The sequence below is a fragment of the Clarias gariepinus genome, chromosome 6 (genome assembly GCF_024256425.1).
Source record: "Clarias gariepinus isolate MV-2021 ecotype Netherlands chromosome 6, CGAR_prim_01v2, whole genome shotgun sequence".
NCBI classification, from domain to species: Eukaryota; Metazoa; Chordata; class Actinopteri; order Siluriformes; family Clariidae; genus Clarias; species Clarias gariepinus.
In genome coordinates, this window is record NC_071105.1 from 33,511,891 (window position 1) to 33,539,876 (window position 27,986).

General features: G+C 39.3%; 1 protein-coding gene across 3 annotated transcripts; it reads left to right on the top strand.

Moving 5' to 3' along the window:
* Positions 1–5,117: 5,117 nt before the first annotated feature.
* Positions 5,118–27,119, top strand: LOC128526489 (transcription activator BRG1). 3 transcript variants are annotated; one of them, XM_053498383.1, is made up of 33 exons: positions 5,118–5,205; positions 7,688–7,905; positions 8,041–8,173; positions 8,489–8,899; positions 9,620–9,700; positions 9,822–10,089; positions 10,187–10,313; positions 10,388–10,561; positions 10,927–11,100; positions 11,212–11,433; positions 11,555–11,685; positions 11,765–11,819; positions 12,390–12,502; positions 12,630–12,777; positions 13,877–14,040; positions 14,121–14,187; positions 14,283–14,393; positions 15,226–15,468; positions 15,747–15,860; positions 16,149–16,256; positions 16,579–16,665; positions 16,869–16,915; positions 17,007–17,173; positions 18,944–19,107; positions 19,258–19,485; positions 19,681–19,758; positions 21,049–21,267; positions 21,405–21,661; positions 21,845–21,953; positions 22,955–23,056; positions 23,212–23,344; positions 23,531–23,667; positions 25,420–27,117. In XM_053498383.1, the coding sequence occupies exons 2-33, from the start codon at positions 7,702–7,704 to the stop codon at positions 25,456–25,458; spliced, it is 4,815 nt and encodes a 1,604-aa protein (XP_053354358.1). In that variant the 5' UTR covers positions 5,118–5,205; positions 7,688–7,701; the 3' UTR covers positions 25,459–27,117. The 3 variants fall into 3 exon arrangements, with proteins under 3 accessions (XP_053354358.1, XP_053354359.1, XP_053354357.1); XM_053498384.1 differs by lacking the exon at positions 5,118–5,205 and adding an exon at positions 7,189–7,250 and having other exon boundaries at positions 21,848–21,953; positions 25,420–27,119; XM_053498382.1 differs by lacking the exon at positions 5,118–5,205 and adding an exon at positions 7,189–7,250 and having other exon boundaries at positions 25,420–27,118.
* Positions 27,120–27,986: the final 867 nt, after the last annotated feature.

The window sequence follows — 27,986 nt, forward strand, 5'->3', positions numbered from 1 at the left end:
AGCAAATGCAACCCTGACCCCTAGCGGTGTGGAGGCGAAATAAACCAGGTTTTGTTCACTGACCAGACACCACAGCCACCCAGAAACACCAAGAACATTTATTTATTTATTTACAACTATAATTTACATTTATAGTTTCTATTGTCATTTGTCCTTTTCAGCCACTGTATATTTTAATATAAACCTTAAAAAATAAGCAACATAAAATCTTGGGTAGGCTCTGAAACCCTGGCCTCTCAGGAACTTCTTTAGACAGACAGACAGACTTTATTATTTCAGTGAGGGAAATTATTGGGTTACTACAGCAGCAGATAACACAAACAGTAGTAAGGTGGAGGGGAAAAAAAGAATGTAATTGTAACTTCTATAAATTAATACAGTGGCCCAAACATGTGAAAATGGCAGGACTGTACAGAGGAAGTGGCAATAATTCCCAGCTGAGTTCCTGTAACATGCAAGTGGTATTGGTGAATGATTGTGTATACCGTTCCCACAGACAGATTTTTATGGATCAGGTGTTTCACTCACTGAATGAAATGTTTACAGTAACGATTGCAAGGAGCTTCACCATTTTCACCATTTAAATATTTTATAGTGGCTAATAGTCCCATCACCGGACTGTGCTTGAAATCTTCTGTGAACGTCAATCAGTTTTACACCTTCATTTACAAGAAATGACTGTCTAGATTTTTGTGAATGAAAACATTCACTCTTATTATTTTTTGTATTCTGCAAGTCACATGTCCAACAAGTTGTATTATGTGAATTACTTAAGATAAAGGTAGAAAATAATTTCTTTCATTTATTTCCCCAAAAGTTTGTTTACACATACCGTATGATGATCAGTCCAATCTAAGAGATAAAAACCTACATTCAAAGATATGCATTATGTCGGCTCTAACGGTGCTCTGGATTGGAGCTGTGAAAACAATAAAGCTATGCAGGACAGGGTGTACCACACAACCACAATTGGGGACTTAAAGTAAGAGTAGTGTATAATTTTTGCTAAACCAGCTGACTCAGTTGACCTAAATTTGGTAAGTTTATACTCATAAAGTAGGTGTAGATGATGAAATGGGTATGAGTTTGTGTTTCTTTGTTTGTGATCCCTTAAAACCCATTCATAATAAATACACCAAATAGAGAGAACTGATAGTCAAATTTTTTTTCTGACAGTTTTGAGCTTGTGGTAAACCAGGTTGTTCTGAACTGAACTAATAAAATTATCAGTGGCCATGACTAATTAAAGTGTGGGAATGAGACAAATTAAAATTCTTAGCAACACTCACTCACATAATTCCTTTATGTGATTTCACATTCCATTGACTTTAATCAATTAGGTGTAATCCATTAAGACCTAATAATGTTAAATTATAACACCTGCTCTGTAAAGTATAATTAGTGGGCAAACCTTTCATTATTCTCAGTGGCAAAGAAGAAAGAAATCAGCCATGATTTTAATATATGTGACAGGGCAATTTCAAAAGAACAGGTTGTCCCTGTATCAACCATACAAAGTATCAAGCAGTTCAAGATGTTCAACACTGTCAAAACCTGGATGGGCGTGGCAGGAAGCGCAAAGTATCTTCTAGAGTCTCTAGAAAGACCTGCCGGGATGCAAATAACAACACTCGTATCACCACCAAAGCTCTAATAGACCCCCTCAACCATGCAGTGGAGACGGTATCAAGATCCACCATTCAACAAATTCAGCAATGGAGCTCTTTGGACATATGGATGTTGCGTTTGCTTGGCATAAGAAAGGAGAAGCCTCTAATCCAAAGAATACCATTCCAACAATCAAGTATGGTAGTGGTCACATCATGTGATAGGGATGCTTCTCTGCCAGTGGTGATCGCGAGTTCGATGCAGGTGATGCTGTAACCTCTCACAGCCGGAGGCCTTGAGAGAGCTGATTGACTGAGTACTTCTCTCATCCCTCCCCTCTGAGAGCTCACACAAGCTAAAGGAGTGGATAGCACTGTTCCTTGTGGAATGTGTTACACTGACCCCAATGGTGCATTAGCGAGCAGTTCGAAAAGATGCGGCCATGTGGTTCGGAGGAAACAGTTTGAAAAGTGATAGTCTTCCGCCCTTCCAACAGAGTGGTAGTAGCAGCTAAATGTGGAGGCCCCAAGTGATGGGGAGGAGTTGAACATGACTAAATTAGGGAGAAAATTGGGCAAAAAAAATTTTAAAAAAGGAAAATCTGGTGGCGTCAGCACACAGGCTCAACCTGCCAGAGGATAATGACCTGAAGCTGATGGCGCGAGTGGTCAAGCAATGGTTCAGGGACAACAACATAAATATTCTGGAGGGGCCAAGTCACCCCTGACTGAACCCAATTAGGAATTTGTGGAGGAAGTTGGAAAACCAGGTCTGGGCTAGGAAGCTTACCACTCTTTAATAACTGGAAACTTTTGCAAAGAAAGAATGGGGAAACAATCCACAGCAGACCTGTAGAAGTCTTGTGGAGACCTACAAGAAGTGTCATTAAGAACAAAAGCTTCTTTATTGATTATTAAAACATTGTAATATAATGGGTATGAATAATTTTGAATATTGGTGATTTGTCAATAAAAACCGATAAATGGTCAATGTGCAACTTGTATAACAGTATACATTTACTCTGAAAATAACTCAACATACAGGCATTATTGTCGAAATAGCTGTTAACAAAATTAAGTACACCCTAAGTAATTACAGCTGTACATCTTAAACCATGTAAAGTCACTATATGTCCTTTTCATCATGTTCATGTGTTTGTCAGTGGCCAAGTATGTCTCCAGACCTGAACCCTATTGAGCACCTGTGAGGCGTCCTCAGGCGGAAGGTGGTGAAGCGCCATGTATTTAGCATCCACTAGAGAAGTGGAAGAGGATCCCAGCAACAACATGTGCAGCTCTGGTGAATTCCATGCCCGAGAGGATTAAAGCAATGCCAGATAATAATGGTGCTCATACAAAATATTGACAATTTGAACACCATTTTAACTTCAGTGTACTCATTTTCATTGCCAGTTATTTAGACGATTTGGAGGACAGTAAATCGGTACTGCTATACAAGCTGCACAATGACTGCTCTAAAATATTGTCCCTTGAGGATAATTTTATGGGTGTATTAAGGTGGGTATACATTTTTTGCTATACATGTAATATTATTAAACAGTATATATTATTATCTCAAACTCAATGTAAACAGACCAGATCTGAGATTCCAACTCCAAGCACTGGGGTGTAAGGCAAGCATGCTAACGACTGAGCCATTACAGGGTTAAGATGTAGAATATATTGCTTGTTTTGCGTGAGTTTGTTTCATTAAAATGCTTAGATTTTATGCAAATAGTATAAAATTAAGCAATATCACATAAGAGGGAGTTCTGTTGTGCTTGAATATCAGCACTGTGATGCAGCATGAGGGACTCATTTGATTTTATTTTTGTATAACAGCTGCACAAACATCATTTATTCACATATTATGATTTGTTCATTTATTAATATCATGTAACCGTGACCAGAGGATCAGGCAACCAACAGTTCATGGAATTAACAGTGATAAAAGTAGTTACAAAATCTTTCCAGTATTATGAAGCCGAAAGGTGCAGAGAATAAAACATGGAGGTGGTGGACAGTCCTGTTAAACTTATGATATTTACTTCATATTTCCACTTATTCTGCTTTAGAATGTCCGCTAAATTGCAGGTTTTGGGATTAAAATCCAAATAGCATTACATAGTTAGTGTACTAAGTAGTGTGCGAGTAAGAATCTCTTGTGGAACACACCTAGTAGTTCCCTTGATCAGGGTTAGGAGAGGGATTTACTATTTAGCCCTGTGTAAGAATCTAGTTAGCTTTGTAGCTCACGATACCCATAAGTTAAACAACACGGATGGTTCAGAGACAATTTGGACTGACTTTGAAGCACTTACTTTATGCAATGCATGTGGTGACTGGGGATGGTTCCACTTTACCATGAAGATGGTTCTGGCCTCGGCTGATGCAGACAGCTGTTCTCTGATTACTTGTGACTGCAGTCGCTGGATAGTCCAGGACTGGAATTTCCTAAAGTCTAAGCCCTCAATATTGAATAACTTAAGGACATCAACTGTTAAATTGAACCTCCAGTTGCCTAACACAAAATATCACCCAAATGTTGCAACAAAAAACATTCCCTTCCTGACACAACCTTACTATTTCATCTGGGCTTGGGAATGGCACTGCATCCAGTGGGCTTTTATTCGAACCTGGGGCTTATGCATGGCAGGTGAGTCACCAATTGAGTCACCGCTGCCTAGTCTGCCACCTCCTGTGAAAAATATAAATAATAATTATAACCAGCAAACAAATAAATAAATGAATATCTGTTTAATGTTGAGTTTTTTTTATTTTGAAGAACTTACTATTTTAGTTAATAATCACATATTTTGTTTTTAGAACGTGCAACATGGTGGCGCAATGGTAGAGGCCGTGTTGCACCTCCAGGGTTCGATTCTCACCTCGGTTCTGTCTGGAAACCAACCCATCATGGGAAGAACATGCAAACTCCATGTACACAGAGACGGCAATCGTACCTGGCCTGGAATCGAACCCGGACCCTGGAGGTGCGATAAGCCATTCGGCTAATTGCCGTTCCCAAATTTCATGTAGCCTGTGATGGATTGGCACCCTGTCTAAGGTGTACCCTGCCTTGTGCTCTACGTCTCCTGGGATAGGCTCCAGGCTCCCCGGGACCATGTATACAAGATAAAGTAGTATAGACGATGAATGAATGATAAAAAAAAAGCATTAGGAAATATAAAAGGGACATTATAAAACAATTAACATGCCAGGTCCATCAATTACACTTACTAGGTCGAATAGATGATGTTTTTAAAATAGGGAGATCCCCAGTGTTGTTGTACCATGGAGTCAGTTCAGTAAACAACAACAAACAAACAAATATCTGTTCAATGTTGAGATTTTAATTGTAAAAACTATATAAGTGCACACATTTCTTTTTTTTCTTCAAGTATGCAGGGAAGTTCTGCGCTTGGAAAAAGAACCAACTCCTCAAAAAAGAATCGTTCACAAAGGAGTCGGTTCACTCGCGACTCGCTCATCGCTGCTCAGGAAGCTTTCCGGTAATTACAGCGAAAGCCGTCATCTGCTTGAGCCATGCAACAGCCAGAGCTCGACCGCTCTTAAACTTCCACTTAGGATTTCGCCGGTAAGTCTGGTCTGTTTTACATAAATATCCATCCGCCGTCTTTCAGGACGAAGGGACGACACCGGGGCTTGTCTTCTTCTTTGGCCATTTTATGCCGAGCCGAGAAAGGACAAGGTGGAAGACATTTTCTCTGTTAAACCCCGATCTTCTTTCAGCAAGCGCTGTGTTTGCGTCCTCCTGCTCGGTGGGAAACCTGAGCAGACATCCGTCTTATGCATGTCTAATCAGCTCTGCTTATCCTTTATGGCTCTCAGGATTTTTTTTTTTGTTCATCCAGCTGCAAACATCCCACGCCTTTAAAATCCAGCTGCAACACCCATCATCATCATCATCACCATCATCATCATCACCATCATCATCATTATCACCTGCCATTCCTGATGTTGCATCTTAATTGCATTATTTTTTTTAAATCAATGCATTTACAAAAACCTTATGATTTTAAATATATATTTATTCATTCATTCATTCATCCATCAATACATCCACCCATCTACTCATTCCTTTATATTCAGTAACCGCTTTATATTAGCCAGCATCATGCCAGTAAAGCCGATTCCTGGAATACAGGGCACAAACCTCCATCACTGGGCACCACACACACACACACACATTTAAACCTGGGACAATTTATTATAACCGGTCCACCTACTAGCATGTATTTTTAAGGTTGGAGGAAAGTTGAGAACCCAGGCGAAACCAACACAGGGAGAACACGTGTAGACGTACATACTCTTATCCGAGCGCAGGGTCGAACCGTGTTGTAAGGCGGTGCCCTTTTATTTGAATTAAATGATATAAATTTGTTTATATTTATACCATCATGTTTATCAGTGGCTTAGTGGTTATCACTGTCGCCTTGCACCTTCAGGGTTTGGGTTCGATTCCCGCCTTTAATCGAATCGGTCTGTGTGCATTAAGTTTGCATGTTCTCCCAGTGCTTGGTGGGCTTCCTCCTGGTATTCCAGGTTCCTCCCACAATCCCACGTTCCCAAATCGTCTGTAGTGTAGGAATGTTGATCGAAGGTTTTACCACGGTTGTAAAAAATGACGGATGGATGAATGGATCATGGTAATATATATTAGATTAATATTTGTTAGGTTTTCAGTTCATAAGATACATCAAATCTCTATTAGCAGTTTACATATTGTTAATTAACATGTACATGCAATTACATCAATAAATAGCACTAACCAGGTTTTATTTGTGTTCTCAGCACAGGGGTGATACTAAAATAATGGCAGGATGTTGCCTGAACACATTCACTCTCAGGAAATATTTGGAATATTCCCCAGGTTGCATGTTTGACACAAATTTTCTGAAGATTAGGAAAAGAATAATTTTTTTCCAATTCTCCCAATGATATTGTGATAAAAGAGCAAACCTGATACCCTAATTGTAGATTGAAAATGCACTACCTGGTAAAAAAAAAGTCGCACATTCTTAGATTTCATTCATTCATCTCAAGCTCTTATATAGCATACAGTGTGGTGTCCAGTTCATGTCTCAGAATGATTCTTTATGCTCCCAGAATCACTCTTTCACAATTTGAAGGCTGGAATATGCCTGTGCCAGTTCGGACGAAAAACTCCATAGATGAGATAACCTGGTCATTTATCATTTCTTTCTGATCACATTTTTTTTCCACAAACCTGGCGTTTCAGCACTATCCTTTCAGGTTTCAGGTTTAATGTGTTTAAGTAATGACAAATATCCTGAGTTGTTTTCTTGTTTCTTAGTTGTCCAATAATTTCACCGTCTGAAATGGTGACTTTTTTGGGCCAGGTACTGAAAATTTGTCATAATGTGAACGTGTCACAAGTGTTCCTCACCAACTGTCTAAATTGAGAACATGAATCCGCGGCGGGTGTTGATAGTGTGTTTGCACAGGTAGTTTCATTGTAGGCGTGTCATAGACACTTCATTTAACGGTAGGCAGCGCCATCATCAGCTTTTATGTCATACTGTCAGGCATTGTGACTGCTGCTGAACCACTGGAGCAGCCTCAGGAGGGCAGCGAGTTGCCTGCACCCTCTATTCGCAGGTAATGGTAGCACGAAGACGGAGCCACGGGTATACTCTAGTTATTAATAAAAAAGAAAATTCACAACAATGTTTTTTGTTGTTGAATAGCAAAAGCAGATTACTTGGATCTAGATAGGTGGATCAAACGGAAAATTGGAATATTGTAATAATTACTGAAATAATTTGATGGATGTGATTTAGATAATAATAATAATAGATTTGTTTCCCACATATACTGTAGTATTTCTATTAAGATTTAAACCTATCCTATAACTAGAGGTAAAAAATGTGTTAATCAGGTATTACCAAGGTTGGCAATCTTGGCATGCAATGATCCTACATTAGCCTCACATCCCTTACGTAAAAGTAATGTATTAGCTTCTGGGTAAAATGGTGGCAGAACTATCTCCTAAACAAACCAGACCGACATGGGATTTGACACTATCATATACACAGGAGGAAGCAAAGGGATGTCCACCCCAGACCCTCCATTAGGCCCTTCGCCTGGTCCCGGGCCTTCTCCTGGTTCAATGATGGGGCCTGGACCCTCACCTGGTTCCTCCCATGGAATGATGGGCCCAAGCCCAGGACCCTCCACTACATCTGGTCATGCTGTCCCTCAGCAGGGAGCGACTGGATACACACAGCAAGACAGTATGCACCCCATGCACAAAGTAAGACCACAGTACATCCGATACAATATTTACATTAACGTTGGTGAAATATGGAGCTGGATATATTATGTAGGATGTTAAAAATTGTGTGCAATGAATGTTCTCATGTGTGTGTGTGTCTGTGGGTTTGTCCAGTCTCTGGAGGGTCTGCATGATAAGAACGTAGGAGAGGACTCTCGCTTTGGTCAGATGAAAAGTGTGTCCGCAAGAGGAGGCGCACATGCTGGTATGGGACCTCCACCCAGTCCCATGGACCAACACTCCCAAGGTGGAAAAAAATGATATATTTATGTGAGATGATGTCTTTTAAGATGACATATTTTAGTATTTGTTAATTACTGAATAAAGATAAATGAACACTAAACATGTCAGACCAACATTTCCTTTGGGATCAATAATCTATCTATCTATCTGTCTATCTATCTATCTATCTATCTATCTATCTATCTAATAATCTGCTAATAAAGTAAAACATAAAAACCATAATAATAGTTACATAAAAACTATAATAATAGTTAAATAAAAACTATAATAATAGTTACATAAAAACTATAATAATAGTTTCATCCCCCTGCTTCCGAAGGCTACCCCTCTCCACTGGGCTCCTCGGATCACGTCTCCAGTCCTCTTCCAGCCGGCGCTCCTCCCACCTCTGGTCCTCTCCTTTCCACTTCATGCACCTCCTCCAGTCCACTTGAGGGCGCTGACTCCCAACCGAACCGATCTGGGGCTCAGAGCAACACAGCCGGATCCTCCGCCAACCCGACACCTTTTAACCAAAACCAGCTGCACCAGCTTAGGGCACAAATCATGGCCTACAAGATGCTGGCACGTGGACAGCCTCTTCCTGACCACCTACAGATGGCAGTACAGGGTAAGAGGCCCATGCCCGGCATGCAGCAAGGCCAAGCCATGCCAAGTCTGCCCCCTGGTGGTGGAGGAGGGCCAGGTACAGGTCCTGGACCTCTGGGACCCAACTACAGTCGAGGGCATGGTGAGCAGAGTTCTTTATGATGTAATACTAAAAATGTTTGAATCTGAATGTGCCAGGGTTAAAATAATGACTCTGGGTAAGGATTGAGCTTGCTTTTTTACAACCATTTACAACCAATGAACCATTTAAACCCTAACCAGTATCATATTCACTGCTAATAAAAGCATCTCAAAAACACGATGCTACCTCCACCATGCTTCATTTTTTTTGGTGTTTTAGGGTATCTAGTTTCACAAGCAATAGGGGTGAAAACTTATGCATAAAATGTTTTTGCAAATAATTTTGCTAACTATCTTGTTTTTGCTTCCACTAATAACATGTGGACTCTTATTACAGTATGTTATGACATACAACCCAATTAAGTCCCTATCAGTTCAAAGTTTAATACAAGGGGTGTTCAAGTCAACCCGGGACTTTTGATTGTGCAGAATAATAGAACACAGTTATGAGATTAAAAACTATCTATTTGTAGTGTCCTGTAAATGAGTAATGTTTTTATGCCTTGATCCATGAGAAAGTCCCAGTTTGACTTAAACGCAACGTCTAGTGTAAGTCGTAATATGATGGGTGATTAGTTATACATTTTTTTAAGTTGAATATTTCAGATATACTGGGGGGGGGCGTTACAACACAATGTTGTACTGGCCTGAGCATTTCAGTTAACTTCAGTTCTCTGTGGTAACTTAAGTAAAGGTTCAGTGTGTTCTGGGTGCTCCGCAGTGTTAAGTGGTCCCACCGTGCCCCCGTCTGGACCAAATGCTGTTCCTCCTGCCAATGGGCCGCCAAAAACCTGGCCTGAGGGTGAGACACCTTTTCGTTTAACAACATAGCTATTTTAATCGTCTATGTAATTATATTCATTACTTATTAAAAACTCCTTTTTTAACTTCACAGAAAAAAATGTCTTTGAAATACTTTTCAGGTCCCATGGTGAACGCCGCCACACCTTCCAACGCCCCACAGAAGCTGATTCCACCGCAACCCACAGGCCGTCCGTCTCCGGTCCCCCCCTCTGTGCCCCCTGCCGCCTCCCCAGTCATGCCCCCTCAGACTCAGTCTCCTGGACACCCGGGGCACTCGGCTCAGCCGGCCCCCACCATCCCGCTGCATCAGAAACACAACCGCATCACTCCCATGCAGAAACCATGCGGCCTGGACCCTGTAGAGATCCTGCAGGAAAGAGAGTACAGGTACAGGACAGCCTTTTCTATTATATCTCATAATGTCACATTAATATCTCACATCACAACACATACTCTATTTTTTCATGATGTTTTATTGAATCAGGCTTGAAGCCCGCATAACACACCGTATCCAGGAGCTAGAGAATCTTCCGGGTTCACTCGCCGGAGACCTGCGCACAAAAGCCACCATCGAGCTCAAAGCACTCCGACTGCTCAACTTTCAGAGACAGGTATTAGCCTTAGGTAGCTCATTGTTTGTGTTGTGTGTATTAGAAATTAATTTTGAATTTCGTATGCCGTGTAGCTGCGTCAAGAGGTGGTGGTGTGTATGAGGCGTGATGCGGCTCTCGAGACGGCGCTGGATGCCAAGGCTTATAAGCGCAGTAAGAGACAATCACTGCGAGAGGCTCGCATTACTGAGAAACTGGAGAAACAGCAGAAGATCGAACAGGAACGCAAACGACGGCAGAAACACCAGGTGAGCATGCAACACGGACGCAATGAACGCGTTATTCCTGTATTACTATAGCTTTAATAGGACATAGGTAACCGTAGGCCACTTGCATATTATATATTAGTGCTGTCAATCAATTAAAATATTATTTTAAAATAATTGTATCATACACGTGTTGGAATAACGAAATTTATCAAACAATATCATTTAACAAATGTTAAATAAAAATCTTTCGAATGGTAGAGTGTGTCTCGGATGTCCGTTATCTGCTTTTCAACTTGGCTAGTGCAGTTGGCTAGTGCATGCTTCGGCAAAATGTCTCTCTTGTGTTTTTCTAATATATACACAGTTCCATTTAATGATTTCTTTCTGTTTTTTTTTTTTTTCAGGAATATCTGAACAGCATCCTCCAGCATGCCAAAGACTTTAAGGAGTACCATCGCTCCATCACTGGGAAAATCCAGAAGCTGACCAAAGCTGTGGCCACGTACCACGCCAACACGGAGCGAGAGCAGAAGAAAGAAAATGAACGCATCGAGAAGGAGAGAATGAGGAGATTGATGGTAAGGAGAAAAATGCACACCGTTTCACACCCACCCAGAGTAGATCGTACAGTCAAAAACGTAGCGCTAATATTTATATTGCTCAAACTTCTTTTTCTTCTTCACTCTCAGGCAGAGGATGAAGAGGGTTATAGAAAGCTGATCGATCAGAAGAAGGATAAGCGTCTGGCCTACCTGCTGCAGCAGACCGACGAGTACGTGGCCAACCTGACCGAGCTGGTTCGGGCTCACAAGGCGGCCCAGGCTCTGAAGGAGAAGAAGAAGAAGAAGAAAAAGAAGAAGAAGCTGGAGAACGCTGAGGGGCAGCCACTGGCTTTGGGGCCAGACGGAGAGGTAGTTAAAAGATGTGTTTTACAGCTTATAATGTTTAATTACTAAATAAGAGCACACGTGTAAGATTTCCTGATCGGCTCGTCAGCACGTGTGCGGTCAACCTTTTTTTTTCCTCTCGTAGCCCCTGGACGAGACGAGTCAGATGAGCGACCTGCCTGTGAAGGTGATCCACGTGGACAGCGGGAAGATCCTGAGCGGAGGGGACGCTCCCAGAGCGGGACAGCTGGATACCTGGCTGGAGATGAACCCTGGGTGAGCGTCTGATACGCTGAAAAACACAGCTGGGTTTATCAAGCTGTGTTCTGAAAGGTTGCTCTCTTCATGTGTGCAGATACGAGGTGGCGCCGAGATCAGACAGCGAGGACACAGGCTCAGACGAGGACGAGGTAATACTGCCTGTGGTGCATTATGAAATTCTTTTACAAGGAAAAAAAAGAACAAAATACAAGTGCACTTTTACACATACATTTTTAATTTACGCTGTTCGAGTCAAACCGGGACTTGATGAAATTTCTTATTAATGAAGGCGTAAAAACTATTGACTTTTAATTAAGTGTAGTACAATGATGAGACTCCTATGGGAACTGTGGGAACTGTACACATAATCATTCATTAACACCACTTACACATTACAGGAACTTAGCTGTGAGTTATTGCCTCATCTCCCATACAGTCCTGACCTCGCTCCATGTCATTTCCATATGTTTGTGGCATTAAAGGAGTTCCTGGGAGGCCAGCTTTAAGGCCTTTGGAGCAGCTTATTTTGCACAATTAAATGTCTCAGTTTGACCCGAATGTCCCGTCACATAAATACATTAAATAGAAAAGTTTCATTTGTGGAAAATATTATAATAACACCCTTAATTTCATACCGAAAAAACCTATTTAGGTACAACACACACCTATAACATGGTTAGATCCAATGTTAATTTTTTACATTTTATTCCTAAATGAAGGAGGAGGAAGAAGAGCAGCCCCAGCCATCCCAGGCTCCTGTAGAGGAGAAGAAGAAGATTCCAGATCCTGACAGTGAAGATGTCTCAGAAGTGGACGCTCGACACATTATTGAGTAAGAATCCCTAAGACGGGAGTGATCTGTATAGAAAGCACTTGGATGATTTGAGTGTAATTGTGTGTAATGATCAGCCTTAAATCAGGTGTGTGTATGTGTGTTCATGTGTTGGTTTGTATCGTAGGCATGCTAAGCAGGATGTAGATGACGAGTACGGTGGCGCTGCGTTCGCACGCGGCCTGCAGTCGTACTACGCAGTGGCTCACGCAGTCACCGAAAAGGTGGACAGACAGTCGTCCTTGTTGATCAACGGGCAGCTCAAACAGTATCAGGTAAAAAAAAAACTGTCAATTACTTTCAGGTTTTTTTTTTTTTCAGGAATGATTTCAGGAAACTAGGAATGAAACTGGATAATGATCACTATCTATCTCCGTGCATAATACGGATGTAACGTGTATTAAGTAACAATTATTGGATATTTACCTACAGCTGTAATTTTATCTGCTTAGTGGTTAGCACTGTCAGCTTGCACCTCCAGAGTCCGGGTTTGACTCCCGGCAAGGGTTGATTCCCGCCTACTTGTGCACGTAGTTTGCATGTTCTCCCCGTGCTTGGTGGGTTTCCTCCGGGTACTCCGGTTTCTTCCCACAGTCCAATGACTAGTTGGCGTTCTTAGTTTGCTTGTAGTGTTAATAAGTCACAAAAAAAAAAAATGGAATCAGGATATTTATAAAATTGTGATACTTACAGAATCGCAATACAAATCGAATCAGCACCTAGGTATCATGATAATGTTGTATCAGATGGTCCCTGGCAAGTCCTATTAATATATATATTTTTTTATGGTGAAACTGTTTGCTTGGTGGGTTTCTTCCAGGTACTCCGGTTTCCTTCCACAATCATGCAGACATGCAGATTAGGCTAATTGGTGTCCCTAAATTCCCCGTAGTGTGAATGACTGTGATGATTTTCACCTTGTTCCCAAAGCTTTCTGGGATTGGTTCCAGACTCCCTGCAACCCTGTAGGATAAGCAGTATACAAGATAAATGAATGAATGCATGAATATTTCCATGTGTTTGTACTAGGGCTGTCAGTAAAGAAATATTTTTTAACACCAATCTTTATGTTGTGAAATTAACGCATTAACACACCCATTGTTTTCGCATTATATATACACACATGTATAAGTCGATCTGATTTGATATAGAACCAGAAGTCGAACAGATTAGAACCGCAGAACCAGCTTAGAAAAATAGGCCCTGATACTAAAACTGTTCTGACGTTCTGTTCGGTTCTGATGTGCCCTGCATGAGATTGAGGAAGTGTGAGGAATTTTTATATATTTTTTAGTTAAAACAATTTAACACATTAAGGATTTTAAATGAATCACAAGCTTTGACGCTTTCAATTTTAATTCTTCTTCCTAAAAGATCAAAGGTTTGGAGTGGCTTGTGTCCCTGTACAACAATAATCTGAATGGAATCCTAGCTGATGAGATGGGTTTAGGAAAAACCATCCAGACCATCGCTCTCATCACCTACCTCATGGAGTACAAACGCCTCAACGGACCCTATCTCATCATTGTTCCGCTCTCGTGAGTGACACAGTGCTTATAACAACTTCGGTTTGTTTCAATTTCTTGCTTGATTGTAAAATATGTCTTGGTTTAAACAGAACTCTTTCTAACTGGGTCTACGAGTTCGACAAATGGGCCCCATCCGTCGTGAAAGTTTCATACAAGGTGAGCTGGACCTTCATCTCAGCATTCATACAGTATACACAAACAGCTGGACACAAGCCGTGTTTTTAATCATGGAAATCTAATATTATGCTCAGGGGTCTCCTGCAGCCAGGCGGGCATTTGTTCCTCAGCTCCGCAGTGGCAAGTTCAACGTTCTTCTTACCACCTATGAGTACATCATTAAAGACAAGCAAGTGCTGGCAAAGGTAAAAGAGACATATATGATTCCTCATACTGTATAACTTCTAATAGGCTATACAGACTTTTAAGTAATGTATAACTAGATATATGAAATGAAAGTCAAACCGAGACTTTTGATTGGCTAGAATAACAGAACACAGTTATGAGAACTAATACTACAGTTAAACCTTGGATTGCGAGTAGCGTTTTAATAAATTTTAACTTGTTAAACGAGCAAGGTCTTGATATAGTAGTATATATGTAGTACGTATGCGCTTTGTCTGCCGAGTGTCACATGATCACAACTCAGCCAATGGTTTATTTCTCTCTCACACTCCGGGAATGTTGGTAATCGTTTAATCCACAAGCTGATGGCAAGTTACTCATTGATTTTTCTCTGATGAGGTGATCTACTCGCTGAACGTTCAGGGGAATGACTGCATTGGGCTGGAATCGTCATTTACAGATATACAACCTTCGTTAAAATGTTTTTTGAGCTACCTCTTTGTAATGTACGGTAAATAAAAAATCTAATCGAGTGGCCAAATATGGTTTTGTACGACTCCTTCATTTTTTATTCCACCCTTACTCATTCAGAGTTAGATTTATTTTAATTAGATTGTTCAGGAAATACAATGTAAATACAGTTGGTTTGGTTAATGTACTTATGCCTAATTAGTGCTCAAGTCATGTTCCTTATCAGCCTCATTCTTAAAAAGCATCTCCTCCGTAAGTGCAGTTGACTATTACAGGATCCAAGGATGACAGTATCTATATTGTGTAGTCATTGTGATTTGGTGCTGGAAAAGTGCACGAATACAGGATGAATGTGACACTGCACTGTCACTATGGTTCCAGATTCGCTGGAAGTATATGATCGTAGATGAGGGCCACCGGATGAAGAACCATCACTGTAAGCTGACTCAGGTGCTGAACACACACTACCTGGCTCCAAGACGTGTCTTGCTGACGGGGACGCCGCTGCAGAACAAGCTGCCGGAGCTATGGGCACTGCTCAACTTCCTGCTGCCGACCATCTTCAAGAGCTGCAGCACCTTCGAACAGTGGTTCAATGCCCCCTTCGCCATGACTGGGGAGAAGGTCTGCATTTTTTATTTTCTGTGTTTTTAAAAAAAAGCACCTACATTTGCACAACCACATAGCTGAATGTAGGATTGTTTTGTTGTTTTTATGCTGGTGATACCTGTCTAAAATTGCAAACAAACACCCGTAGCTAACATCTTACAAAATTCATGCAAACAGATTTCACATAAAGGCTTTTAGATTAAAATGTCTTGGCATCCTGACAAAGTGACAATTAAACCAATATAAAGAAAACTTATTCCTTGGTCCTGTCCTTTCCTTTTTCTAATGCACAGGTGGACCTGAATGAAGAGGAAACCATCCTGATCATTCGCCGTCTGCACAAAGTGCTCCGCCCCTTCCTCTTACGTAGGCTGAAGAAAGAGGTGGAAGCTCAGCTACCTGAGAAGGTCAGTACATACCCTCATCTTTTGTCAAGCAAATACATAGATTCGGATAGATATTTAAAAGAGGAAGGAACTTACTATAAAAAAAATAATAATACTTAAAATTAATACTCGTCTTAAAATTATTTCGTGCACATATATCCAAAATCATACATTCTGTTATCAGTTTAGTTCAGTTCACACAGATCAGGTTCCTAGATAAGGATTTGTCTAAGATGGCTTACAGTTAAAGATTGGTGCACTACCAGACGAGAATTTTGAACTTTCGGGGTCCGTCGTGTGTTGCTGCAGGTGGAATATGTGATAAAGTGTGACATGTCAGCGCTGCAGAGGGTCCTGTACAGGCACATGCAGGCCAAAGGGGTTCTGCTTACAGACGGATCTGAAAAAGATAAGAAGGTAAGTAGTCAGAGGTTTGGGTCAGATTCTGGGGGGTGGATAATTTGTTTCTGAAATACCTAATAAAAGGATATGATTGCATCTAAGTAAGAAATTAAACTGGTATAAGGAATAAAAGTCACCAGCAGAAAAAAATTTAGTGTCTGATTTTTGCAAAAGAATATTTACATGCTTTAGCTTATTTTCTTTTTCAATTAAGGGTAAAAAAAATACCTCCTGCAGTATTATAAGATATAGATCCAAATGCTGGAGGTATGACATAGTATTTCCATGCATATACAGTATGTTGTGTTGTGTGTGTGTGTGTGTGTGTGTGTTTCAGGGTAAAGGCGGCACTAAAACCCTCATGAACACTATTATGCAGTTGAGAAAGATTTGCAATCATCCCTACATGTTCCAGCAGATTGAGGTATAATACTGTTATAATGCATTTGTTTTACAATTAATAATCATTTAAACCATACAAATATTATTATAGTTTGTAGCTTTTTTTGCATTATGTGATCTTTTTAATGCACATGTTTATTCAAAACATGTCTACATTAAAAGTCTTTATATTTTCTATATTTTAATGTCTAAAATTGGCCTTTTTAATGTTTATGCTACACACAGGAGTCCTTTTCTGAGCACTTGGGTTTCTCTGGTGGTATTGTACAAGGGTGAGTCTAAGAGCGTTATGCATTACATAATGTCGTGAAGTAGTAATTGTAAGTGACTTATAGTGCTTACAGTGCTTACCTTTTGTTTAAGTGCTGACCTGTATCGAGCTTCTGGAAAGTTTGAGGTGCTGGACCGGATTCTTCCCAAACTTCGAGCGACCAATCACAAAGTGCTGCTTTTCTGCCAGATGACATCACTGATGACCATCATGGAGGACTATTTCGCATACCGCAACTTTAAATACCTCCGTCTTGATGGTATTAACACCAGCTAATCCCACTTCACTAGCTAATCTTCTCTTTTTATTATAGCTCTGTATTAAATCATCAGTCAAGCTACACAATGATATGTGTATACAGTGGAGGAAATGATTATTTGACCCCTCGCTGATTTTGTAAGTTTGTCCAATGACAAAGAATTGAAAAGTCTCAGAACAGTTTCATTTAAATGGTAGGTTTATTTTAACAGTGACAGATAGCACATCAAAAGGAAAATTAAAAAAATAAATTTAAATTAAAGATAGAAACTGATTTGCATTTCATTGAGTGAAATAAGTATTTAAACCCTCTAACAAAAAAAGACTTAATACTTAGTGGCAAAACTCTTGTTTGCAAGCACAGAGGTCAAACGTTTCTTGTAATTGATGACCAAGTTTGCGCACATTTTGGGAGGAATTTTGGTGCACTCTTCTTTGTAGATCATCTCTAAATCACTAAGGTTTCGAGGCTGTCTCTGTGCAACTTTGAACTTCAGGATACTCCATAGGTTTTCTATTGAATTAAGGTCCGAAGACGGAATAAGACTGTTTTGGGGGTCATGGGCAGCATTTTTCTTTCTCCAAACACTGCGAGTTGAGTTAATGCCACTCCCCTAATCATTCAGGTGTTCATTGGCAAACTTCAGACGGGCCTGCACATGTGCCTTCTTGAGCAGAGGGACCTTGTGAGCACTGCAGGCTTTTAATCCATTGCGGTGTAATGTGTTTCCATTGGTTTTCTTGGTGACTGTGGTCCCAGCTACTAGCCAGAGGTCATTAACTAACTCCTCCCGTGTAGTTGAGGATGATTTCTCACCTTTCTCAGTATCATTCACACCCCACGAGATGAGATCTTGCATAGAGCCCCAGACGTTGGTCGATTGATGGTCATTTTGTGCTCCTTCCATTTTCGAACAATTGCACCAACAGTTGTCACCTTCTCTCCCAGATTCTTGTGAATGGTTTTGTAGCCCATTCCAGCCTGGTGCAGGTCTACAATTTTGTCTCTGACATCCTTGGACAGCTCTTTGGTCTTTCCCATGTTGGAGAGTTTGAAGTCTGCTTGATTGATTGATTCTGTGGACAGGTGTCTTTTACAGTATACAGATGACTAGTTAAGACAGGTGTCTTTAATGAGGGTAAATAATTGAGTAGGACTGTCTAACCACTCTGTGGGAGCCAGAACTCTTAATGTTTAGTAGGGGTTCAAATACTTATTTTTCTTAATGTAATGCAAATCAGTTTCTATCTTTTATTTAAAGTTATTTTTTAAATTTTCCTTTTGATGTGCTATCTGTCACTGTTAAAATAAACCTACCATTAAAATGATACTGTTCTGAGACTTTGAATTTCTTTGTCATTGGACAAACTTACAAAATAAGCGAGGGGTCAAATAATTATTGAGTCCAATGTTTAAAAAAGCCAAACATGGAAAATGATTACAGTACAATGATACAACACATATGCATTTATGTTAATTGTTATGTTAATTGTTTCTTTGCTGACGAAAAAATTCAAAAAGGAAACTCAATGACATGGTAACTTACTGTATATACTGTACATAATCTTTGCCAGATGTGAAGGAACCTCTAGGTGATAGTGTAGTATAGGTAACACTTCGGATATGCTCTTTCATCATTAGATTGTAATTATATTCTTAATATTAAGATTTAAACATATACTGTACACATATAAATTGTTTATAAAGTGTTTTTTCCCTGGCTGTGCTCTTACAGCAGTAACTCTTCTCATTCTGGTGTTTCATACGTAGGCACCACTAAGGCAGAGGATCGCGGCATGCTTCTGAAGACATTTAATGATCCTGAATCACAGTACTTTATCTTCCTGCTGAGCACCAGGGCTGGGGGTCTGGGCCTCAACCTGCAGAGTGCAGACACGGTGGTCATCTTTGACAGTGACTGGAACCCTCACCAGGTAATGCAATGGTCTAAGCACTGAGCCCTTTCTTCTTGAATAACACAGCATGAGATGTTTGGGTAAATCTACATTATAACGTATGATTGTATTATTAATAAATGAATGTTTATGGGAATATTTTGGCAATATTATTGTTCTCTCTTATAGGACCTGCAGGCTCAGGACCGAGCTCATCGTATCGGGCAGCAGAACGAGGTGCGGGTGTTGCGCTTGTGCACGGTGAACAGTGTAGAAGAGAAAATCCTCGCTGCTGCCAAGTACAAGCTCAACGTTGATCAAAAGGTCATCCAAGCAGGCATGTTCGACCAGAAATCATCCAGCCATGAGCGCCGCGCATTCCTGCAGGCCATCCTGGAGCACGAGGAGCAGGACGAGGTCTCACATATTTTTATGCTTTATCTCTCAGTGTAATTTATCTTTCTTTCTTTTTTTTTCTTTCTTCTTTTGACACTGACAAATTGAAGGTCCGTGCTGACTTGTAAATCGATGCAATTTAATCTATGTGCTTAATGATCAGTTTTCTGATTAAAGTTCTCACTGATTCGTTTTTTTCTGACCTTATTGGTTCAGGAGGAGGACGAAGTGCCAGATGATGAAACTGTGAATCAGATGATCGCAAGGAGCGAAGAGGAATTTGATCACTTTATGGTTTGTCTTCCCCTTATGTATTCAGAAGGTTCACTTTGCATAGAGATCAAATCAATTTTGGACTTCTGAGCTTGGTGAAAACTAGCATGTCTCAGAGCTCCGGTATTCATTTTCTTTTTTTTGGTTCTATTGATGTTCACCCAAAGGTTTGGTAATATCATAGACGTACAACATCATAAAAAAGGAGCAAAGAGGAGTTCAAGAGATGACTCGATAAATTTTTCTGGCACTGAAATGATCTTTGCTTTAGATGGATAATCTGCTCTGTCTGTCTTTTATGAAATTAAACAGAGGTATTATATAGCAGGGGAATGAGAAAGTTAGGGTTATGTGTGCACTTTAGCGCTAAGGCAACAGAAGACTTTCAAAAAGACAATATCTGCCTTTTAACAGACTGTAAAAACTACAGATGCCTTGCGATTTGCTTTTAGAGAAAAGGTGCAGAGCAGAGATTGCGTGTTCTGGCCATTAACTGTATAAGAACTGGGGAAACCATCTATGACATCACCCATAGGTTATCTATAGAGCGGTTTTGAAGCTAAACTGTTTGGAGCTCTTGTTGCTATCTTGGCAGGACTAAATCCTGGTTAAACGAGCATGTGGGCAGAACAAACATCACCTGGCTGTTGGTGGGAACATACCTACTTACTTCAGTTACCATGAGCTAACTAGCTCAGTTAAAATACTAAGGTGGCTAATGTTAATTAATATGCTAATTAGCATTGGATAGAGCTCCATCATTCATGCCGTACATGTCATCATCCATTCTTGTTTATTTCTGTTGAAAGCTTGGCCATTTTAACATAGAGGGCCATGGGGATTGACTCACCTTTGGACCCAGCTCCCAGTGGACATTTAAAAAACTGCATGTTTTGGTACTTCCACATTGGATCCATTTTTCAGAACTGGAGCCACTTTTCCACCAAAGTGATCCAGGTGCCAGTTTATGTCTGGTGTCAGTGCCGGTTCAGAGCCTGTTCAAGAGCAAACCTCCTAAGAACTGTCTTTGTTTTTTCCATGAGCTAGAGAGTCATTACGTCACAGTACATGTCCGTGTATATCTCTACTTTTAGGCAATGCTAGCAGCAATGATAGTGGCAGTGCTAGCTGCAAAAAATGCAAGCACAACAAACAATAATAGCAAACTTCAACATGGCTTTATGAGCTGTTCTCTAGGCTTTATCATCACTAGATACTTACTTATATGCCCATTGCATATCGAGTCCATTTTACTAAAGATGGCAGTCACAAACTTCTAATTGGTCAGTATAAATTATCCCTTATATGCAGCGTATGGATTTGGACCGGCGTCGTGAAGAGGCTCGGAACCCGAAGCGCAGGCCTCGGCTCATGGAGGAAGACGAGTTGCCCACGTGGATCATGAAGGACGATGCTGAGGTTGAGCGACTCACCTGTGAGGAGGAGGCGGAGAAGATGTTTGGTCGCGGCTCACGTCAGAGGAAGGAGGTTGACTACAGCGATTCACTTACTGAGAAACAATGGCTCAAGGTCAGAGTTTACTGTGTCTGAAAAAGGAGGAAGCAATTGTAGCTGTAATGTTATAAAGATCAATTATAACTGTTAGAGTTTAGAAAGTAAAGACCTTGTTCATCACCGTTTTTCCCCTCACCTTTTCCTCCATGTAGGCTATTGAGGAAGGCACACTGGACGAGATCGAGGAGGAAGTGCGTCACAAGAAGACGACTCGAAAGAGAAAGCGGGATCGTGACATTGACGCTGGTCCGTCTACATCAGGAACACGTGGAGCGAGAGACAAAGATGAGGACAGTAAGAGACAGAAGAAGCGTGGACGACCTCCAGCTGAGAAGATAACCCCAAACCCACCCAGCCTTACCAAAAAGATGAAGAAGATTGTGGAAGCTGTAATTAAATACAAAGAGAGGTGAGAAACTGGTTACTTTCTGTTCTCTGCTTTGCGAGCTATGGTTTGGTGAAAAATAAGTAGTTTTGAAAACATTTTTGGTAGCAAATTTCTTGAAGGGATGTAAACAGGAAGTCTAGTCAAACTTTAATTTCAGTCATCTTTTAATGGTACACCACTTTAAAATTCTCCCTGATCTCGCAGCAGCAATGGCCGACAGCTGAGTGAAGTCTTCATCCAGCTTCCGTCTCGTAAAGAGCTCCCTGAGTATTACGAGCTGATCCGCAGACCCGTCGACTTCCGCAAGATCAAGGTTCCTACACTTGCCTGCTTATATGAACACACATAAGTGCTAATTCATCACATTCATTTGGGAGAACATTGTTTTTCTTGGGATCCTATGTAAAAATTATATATTTGTTTTTTTTTATATATTTTTAATATTTTTTGCTTATAAATCTGAAACAATAGCTTTCCTTCCACTCAGGCCTAGAAGCCTAGAAACCTAAAAACCAAAGTTTAAAAAGTGTTGACTTAGGTATTTAAACATGGGGCATTTCAACTAGAAACTTATTCACAGGAAGTTTAATCTTTAGTCTTAATTCTAGGAATTTTAACTTTGGAAATAAAGACCAGGGAATTTTAAAAAGAAACCTAATGCCAGGAATTTAATCTTAGAAATGGAAAACCAAGAATTTTTTTCCTGGATACCCAATCCCTGGAACTTTAGTCTAGAACCCTAATCTCGGGAATTTTATCCTAAAAAATGTATAAGCAGGAAACTTTAGAAAGAAACCTTTTGCAAGGAATTTTATCTTTGGAAATGAAGGCTAGGAAACCTTATGACACGAATTTTAGTAAAAAAAAAAAAAAAAGTATGAAATTTTGATTAGAACCTTGATCCCATGAACTTTAATCTATAAACGTTATCCCAGGAATATTATCTTTGTAATTTTAGATCAGGAAATTTTAAAAGGAAACAGAATCCTAGAAATTTTAACTTGGAAATTTAAACACAGACAATTTAAAAATGTAGGAACGTAACCCTAGGAACAGTAGTCTAGAAATGTAACCTTAGGTATTATTGGTTAGTAACTTAATCACATGAACTTAGAAATGTCCTAAAGTATGCCCTAAAGTAAAAGTGAAGAAACGTGTACCTCTGTAATATTAAGGTACGGTGTGTTCTTAGTAGTTGAATTCCATTGAAATAGAGTAAATTGATTAGATTTGAACTTGTAGAAATACTTAATTTGCTTTAGTAAGATGACAAAAAAGTGTTTTGAAAGCTGATATAAAGATTGTGTTGTGCAGGAGCGTATCCGCAGCCACCGCTATCGCAGTCTGAATGACCTGGAGAGAGACGTGATGCTGCTGTGTCAAAATGCTCAGACCTTTAACCTGGAGGGCTCATTGGTGGGAATCCACACGCACACGCACACACACACACACACACACACACACAAACACACATCATTTAAAGTGATTAAAATATGTACTCATGTCAGTCAAGTCATTTTTTCATCTGTTTGGGTTGTTACTGCTTATTTTATATGCATGTGTGTTTATAGATTTACGAGGACTCTATCGTGCTGCAATCAGTGTTCACCAGCCTTCGACAAAAGATTGAGAAAGAGGAGGAGAGTGACGGCGAGGAGAGCGAAGAAGAGGAGGAGGAACAGGATGAAGGCTCCGAGTCTGAGTGTGAGTATGCATTGTAAATGAGGTTGTATGTCGAACCGTTGAGTAGTTCAAACGAGCTATTCAGTAGTTTGCAAACAACACGAGAAACCACACCCCTATGCACAAATCTACTATTAATCTTAATTAATAATAATAATTAATATTAATTAATATTAATGACTTGTGTATATGTGTGATGATTGGCAGCTCGTTCAGTGAAGGTGAAGATTAAACTGGGCCGAAAGGAGCGCAGTACCGAAAGAGGAAAAGGCAGGAGGAGAGGAGGACGAACCAGAGCCAAACCTGTCGTCAGTGATGATGACACGGAGGACGAACGAGAGGAGGTGAGTCACACGCATTCGCCAAGACTTTAGACAAGACGTGTGTTTGCTTATATATTTTTGCACTTCAAGGCTAATGTAGCTAACATGTAAAGAGAAATCTATATGTTCTTGCCGTTGACATTGTTGTACTACATAGTCTGACTTTGTGGGTTACACTGTATTCCGATACAATTTACCGGTAACCTTTGTAAATGTGCATGTTGAGACATTAAAGAAAATTTACCATCATAATGTTGCAGTGTTCAGTTGCACATTAAAGATCTGGTTACAGTTACAGATTCCAGTAAGTCACTGTGTTTAAACCCTGTCTAAAAAAATGTAATATTAGATAAAGCTAGCGTTTATAGTGTGTCAACCACTATTTCAAGATTTTTGTGGAGATCGACGTCATTGATTATTTGCTACTTTAGCCTTGTAGCTTCAAAGCAGAGCTAAATCCTGTCAGAATTTTTTCAATTAATGTTAAAGGAAAACTCATAGCACATAAGAAAACAAGTGGTATATTGAAATTAAAACCTGGAAATTTAGTCTAGAAATCTAATCCCAGGTATTTTATCCTAGAAATTTTAACCCAAGTAATTTTCACTAAATGTTAAAAAAAATAAGTTCCTAATCCCAGGAATTTAAGATTTTTTGCTTAGAAATGTCAACACAGGAAATTTCTATCCGAGACTTAATTCCTGAGATTTTAGTCTAGAAACCTAATCTTAGGAATTTTATATTAGAAATTTAAACCCAGATATATTTTTTTTAAGAAACCCAATTCCAGGAATTATATCTTAGAAATTAAATACCAGGAGTTTTAAAAAAGAAACCTAATGCAGGATTCATATCTTTAGAAATTTAAGTCCAGGAAATTCTAACTAGAAACTTTAATCCTTATACTTTAGTCTAGATCTAAATCTAGATATTTTAGAAATTGAACCCAGGAAATTGAAATATCTAGGATATGCTTAGCTATTTTGGTTATAATTTGTTTGTTAATATTGTATGTCCCATAAGAAATTTTACCATGGGATAGGTATTATGGTAGTTTGGTGGTACTTGTACCATGATATTTATGACAGTACCATGGTATTTATTTGATACCGTACATGTACTAAACAATGGTATATGGTTCTACTATGGTATCCAACGTTCAGCATCTGGACTGGTATAGTGCTGCCTGCCCTATACCATATCGGTAGCAAGTACTAACATATCTAATATATGTACAAACATACCATATTAGATACCTGCTAAACTTTTGTAGCCACTGTGGCATCTATGATGCCTGCTAAGGATGGGAATTGCCAGGGACCATACAATACAGTATCATCATGAACCATTGGTTCCCATAAGATTTGTATTGCTATTTTGTAAGGTTAATATTTAAATAGGCTGATTATTATTATTTTTTTTTTTGCAACCTACAAAATTTTGAAAATGATTTAAAAAACGATTTTGGAGTCAGTGTGGTGCCACTTGAAAAAATTACGTTAAGTAAATAAATAAATCTTTAATGCCAACTGTGGAAATGTATGAAGTACCATGGTAATACTCTGATATATTATGATATATACTACAGTTCACCATAGTAAATTATAGTGCATACCATAGGCAAATTTCTTTTAGGGTGTATTCTTATAGCAGTTCAGCAGTTGTGTGTTACAACTATTGTCACAAGATGACATTTTTATTGTTTGAAAAGTTATACTGGAGATTGATAGGTGGAAAAATAACCTCACATCATCTCTTGCTCATGTGTTACAGGAGCGCTCTAACACTGCCAGTGATGAAGACCAAGGATAAAGACACTAATCGACGTAAATTGTATTGTTAAAGCCTTAAGCGGGACCTAACGAGCGCAGATTCTTCCATAGATATGATGGAAAATGATCGCTTGTATAATAATCACTAGTAGAGTCGCAACACCTTAGTTTTTTTTCTCAAAGCAAATACTGTACATTTTGGTCCGGTACTTTCATATGAATCATATTGTAGCGATAAAAAAGGCTCCACTGAAACCAGGCTAATCACACACACTGGACATAACTTATGTCGACTAGAGTTTTCTCGCATCGTAACATAGCTATAAGTAAATCAGATAGACAGTTGTATTTAATTCAAACCTGTACTGCATGTGCTTTAAAGTTAATGCAGTTTGTAGCACACTGCCCCTTGTGGACCCATTAGTTTTTACAATGAAAGTCTACATTAGTTGTACTGTATATTGTGTGTACTGTATATCAATGGCATATAATGTCAGCTGTTTGTGTGTGTGACTCATGTAGCGCTTCTTGACTGTGCCAGTTTTCTTTTTTCCTCTGTGTCGTATGCTTGGTGTGCTTAATCACGTAATGTCCAGCTGCATGCAAATAGGCTTAGCGATTTAGCTGTTGTAGCTTTCTTTTCCAGCTTGAGGTACTTTTAACTAAAAGTTAAGACTGCAGCTAAGATGGTGTGTAAGAACAGTCAAGCTCCATGTACTGTATGTCACATTCACCTCTAAAAACATGTATCTGACACACCGCTGGTAGTCTTGACGTGTTTGTTGCTCTGGATAAGAGCGTATTTTCGATCAAATGAAATTCGATGTCGATTCTGCATGCTGAATTACTGTAGGTTTTATGTTTGTAGGAACATGATGTTAGTTGTTATACTGAGGTTAAACTTCATGGATCTAATACCTGGACAAAAGTAATCATACATTAAAGCAACACAGCATTCCTTCCATTAAAGTGTGTAAAACTGAAGTTGTGACTGTAAACAGTAAAGACTGCGAAGTTCTACAACAAAAACTTGCAGTTATATGTCTTTACAATAGACATATTGCGATTACCAATAACAATTTATGTGCTTGCATCTTCTTTATATTAATCAATTACTAGATTTTAGTAAACCTCATAAAACAGTGATATGCAAACCTGTTAAAAGTGTAACAAACATTATAACAAATTGATCATTAAGTGGTTAAAGAATGAAATTACGATCTTCCGTGTTGCTTTCACATATGATTACTTTACACTAGGACTTAATGCCGTACTAAATTTCAACTCTGTATTGTGTTAGTGAGTGTCAGTGAACACTCGCATATAACAATAAAATACTGTAATGTCACAGTAACATAACTTTAACTGTACCTGGACAATTCTTGCACTGCGTACTGTTTTCAAATAAATTAAGTTTACCAATTTTAAATGATCAAACTTGCACAGTAATACAGACATTTTCAATAAATTTTTTATCATTGTCCTCCAGGTAGCATTAAAACCTAACTCGCACTATGAAGCCATTTCGTTATTACACAAACTTATCAACTTTACAGCCTTTTTGGGTGCAGGTAAATCTCCATGATAATTATAAGGGCAGTTCCAGAATTTTATTATCTTCATTAATATTTGTTTAATGAGACCTTGGTGATTCAGATCATCTTTCATATTTGTTTCAAGCATTGAGCCTGAAACATTGGGTGTAGGGTGAAATTATACATTAACAACAAGAATTCTCATAGGACACCAATGAGAATTTATTTCATGTAATTCACCTATGTCTTAAATAATAATGTGTACCTCTATAAAATGTACTGTATATAATACAAATATTGATTAAACCAAGGAATTTATTATTAAATGCACAAAAAAGGTATAATTCCTGGGAAAAAAAAATATAAATGTGATTAAAAAAAAAAGAATTTGTCAGTTCTCAGTTTTGCTGTTGCTGTTGTTCTCTAAGATACAAATATGAGTTGCAAATGTGTAAAATACCATTGTCATTCATTACATATGGAGTCCCTATGTCATATTTGACCTACATAAATCAGGTAATACGTATATTACCAGCATATGTATACGGATCAGGGCCTGTATTTTTCTTAAGTACTAGGATATTTCCATCCAAAGCCTGTTTGCATCTGCTAGGCGGTTCTTGGATATAAACTGAAGTTTTAACTAGGTGACATTGATACCAAATCTCAAAACAAAATCAGAAATGAATAAAGAATCACAAGCAACAACATTTAACCTGCCACTATTATTTGTTAAAAATGTATTATTTATTAAAACACGGAAGTTACATGTTACAAACGTATACAGTAGGTAAATTTCATGGTCACTGGTTGCTGTGTAGGTGTGTGTCTGTGTGTAAAGCTTCACTGTTTCTGGAAAGTTCGTCAACTATTTGGCCTGACGAACTTCCAGGAAATTTTCCAGTGTGTTTTGAACACTTGCCCACAGTAAGCTGACATTCATCTGGAGTTCCCATGAAGAATGAGAGAGGGAGCGGAGAGAGAGCCAAAACAGCCATGAAAAAAGTTCCATGTCCACATCACTGCGGTAAAT

Excerpts from the sequence above, each read along its gene's own strand:
- LOC128526489 (XM_053498383.1), top strand. The coding sequence starts at position 7,702 with ATGTCCACCCCAGACCCTCCATTAGGCCCTTCGCCTGGTCCCGGGCCT. Across the intron at positions 8,174-8,488 it reads CATGGACCAACACTCCCAAG|GCTACCCCTCTCCACTGGGC; the intron begins GTGGAAAAAAAT and ends CTGCTTCCGAAG. Across the intron at positions 16,666-16,868 it reads ACATGTTCCAGCAGATTGAG|GAGTCCTTTTCTGAGCACTT; the intron begins GTATAATACTGT and ends TGCTACACACAG.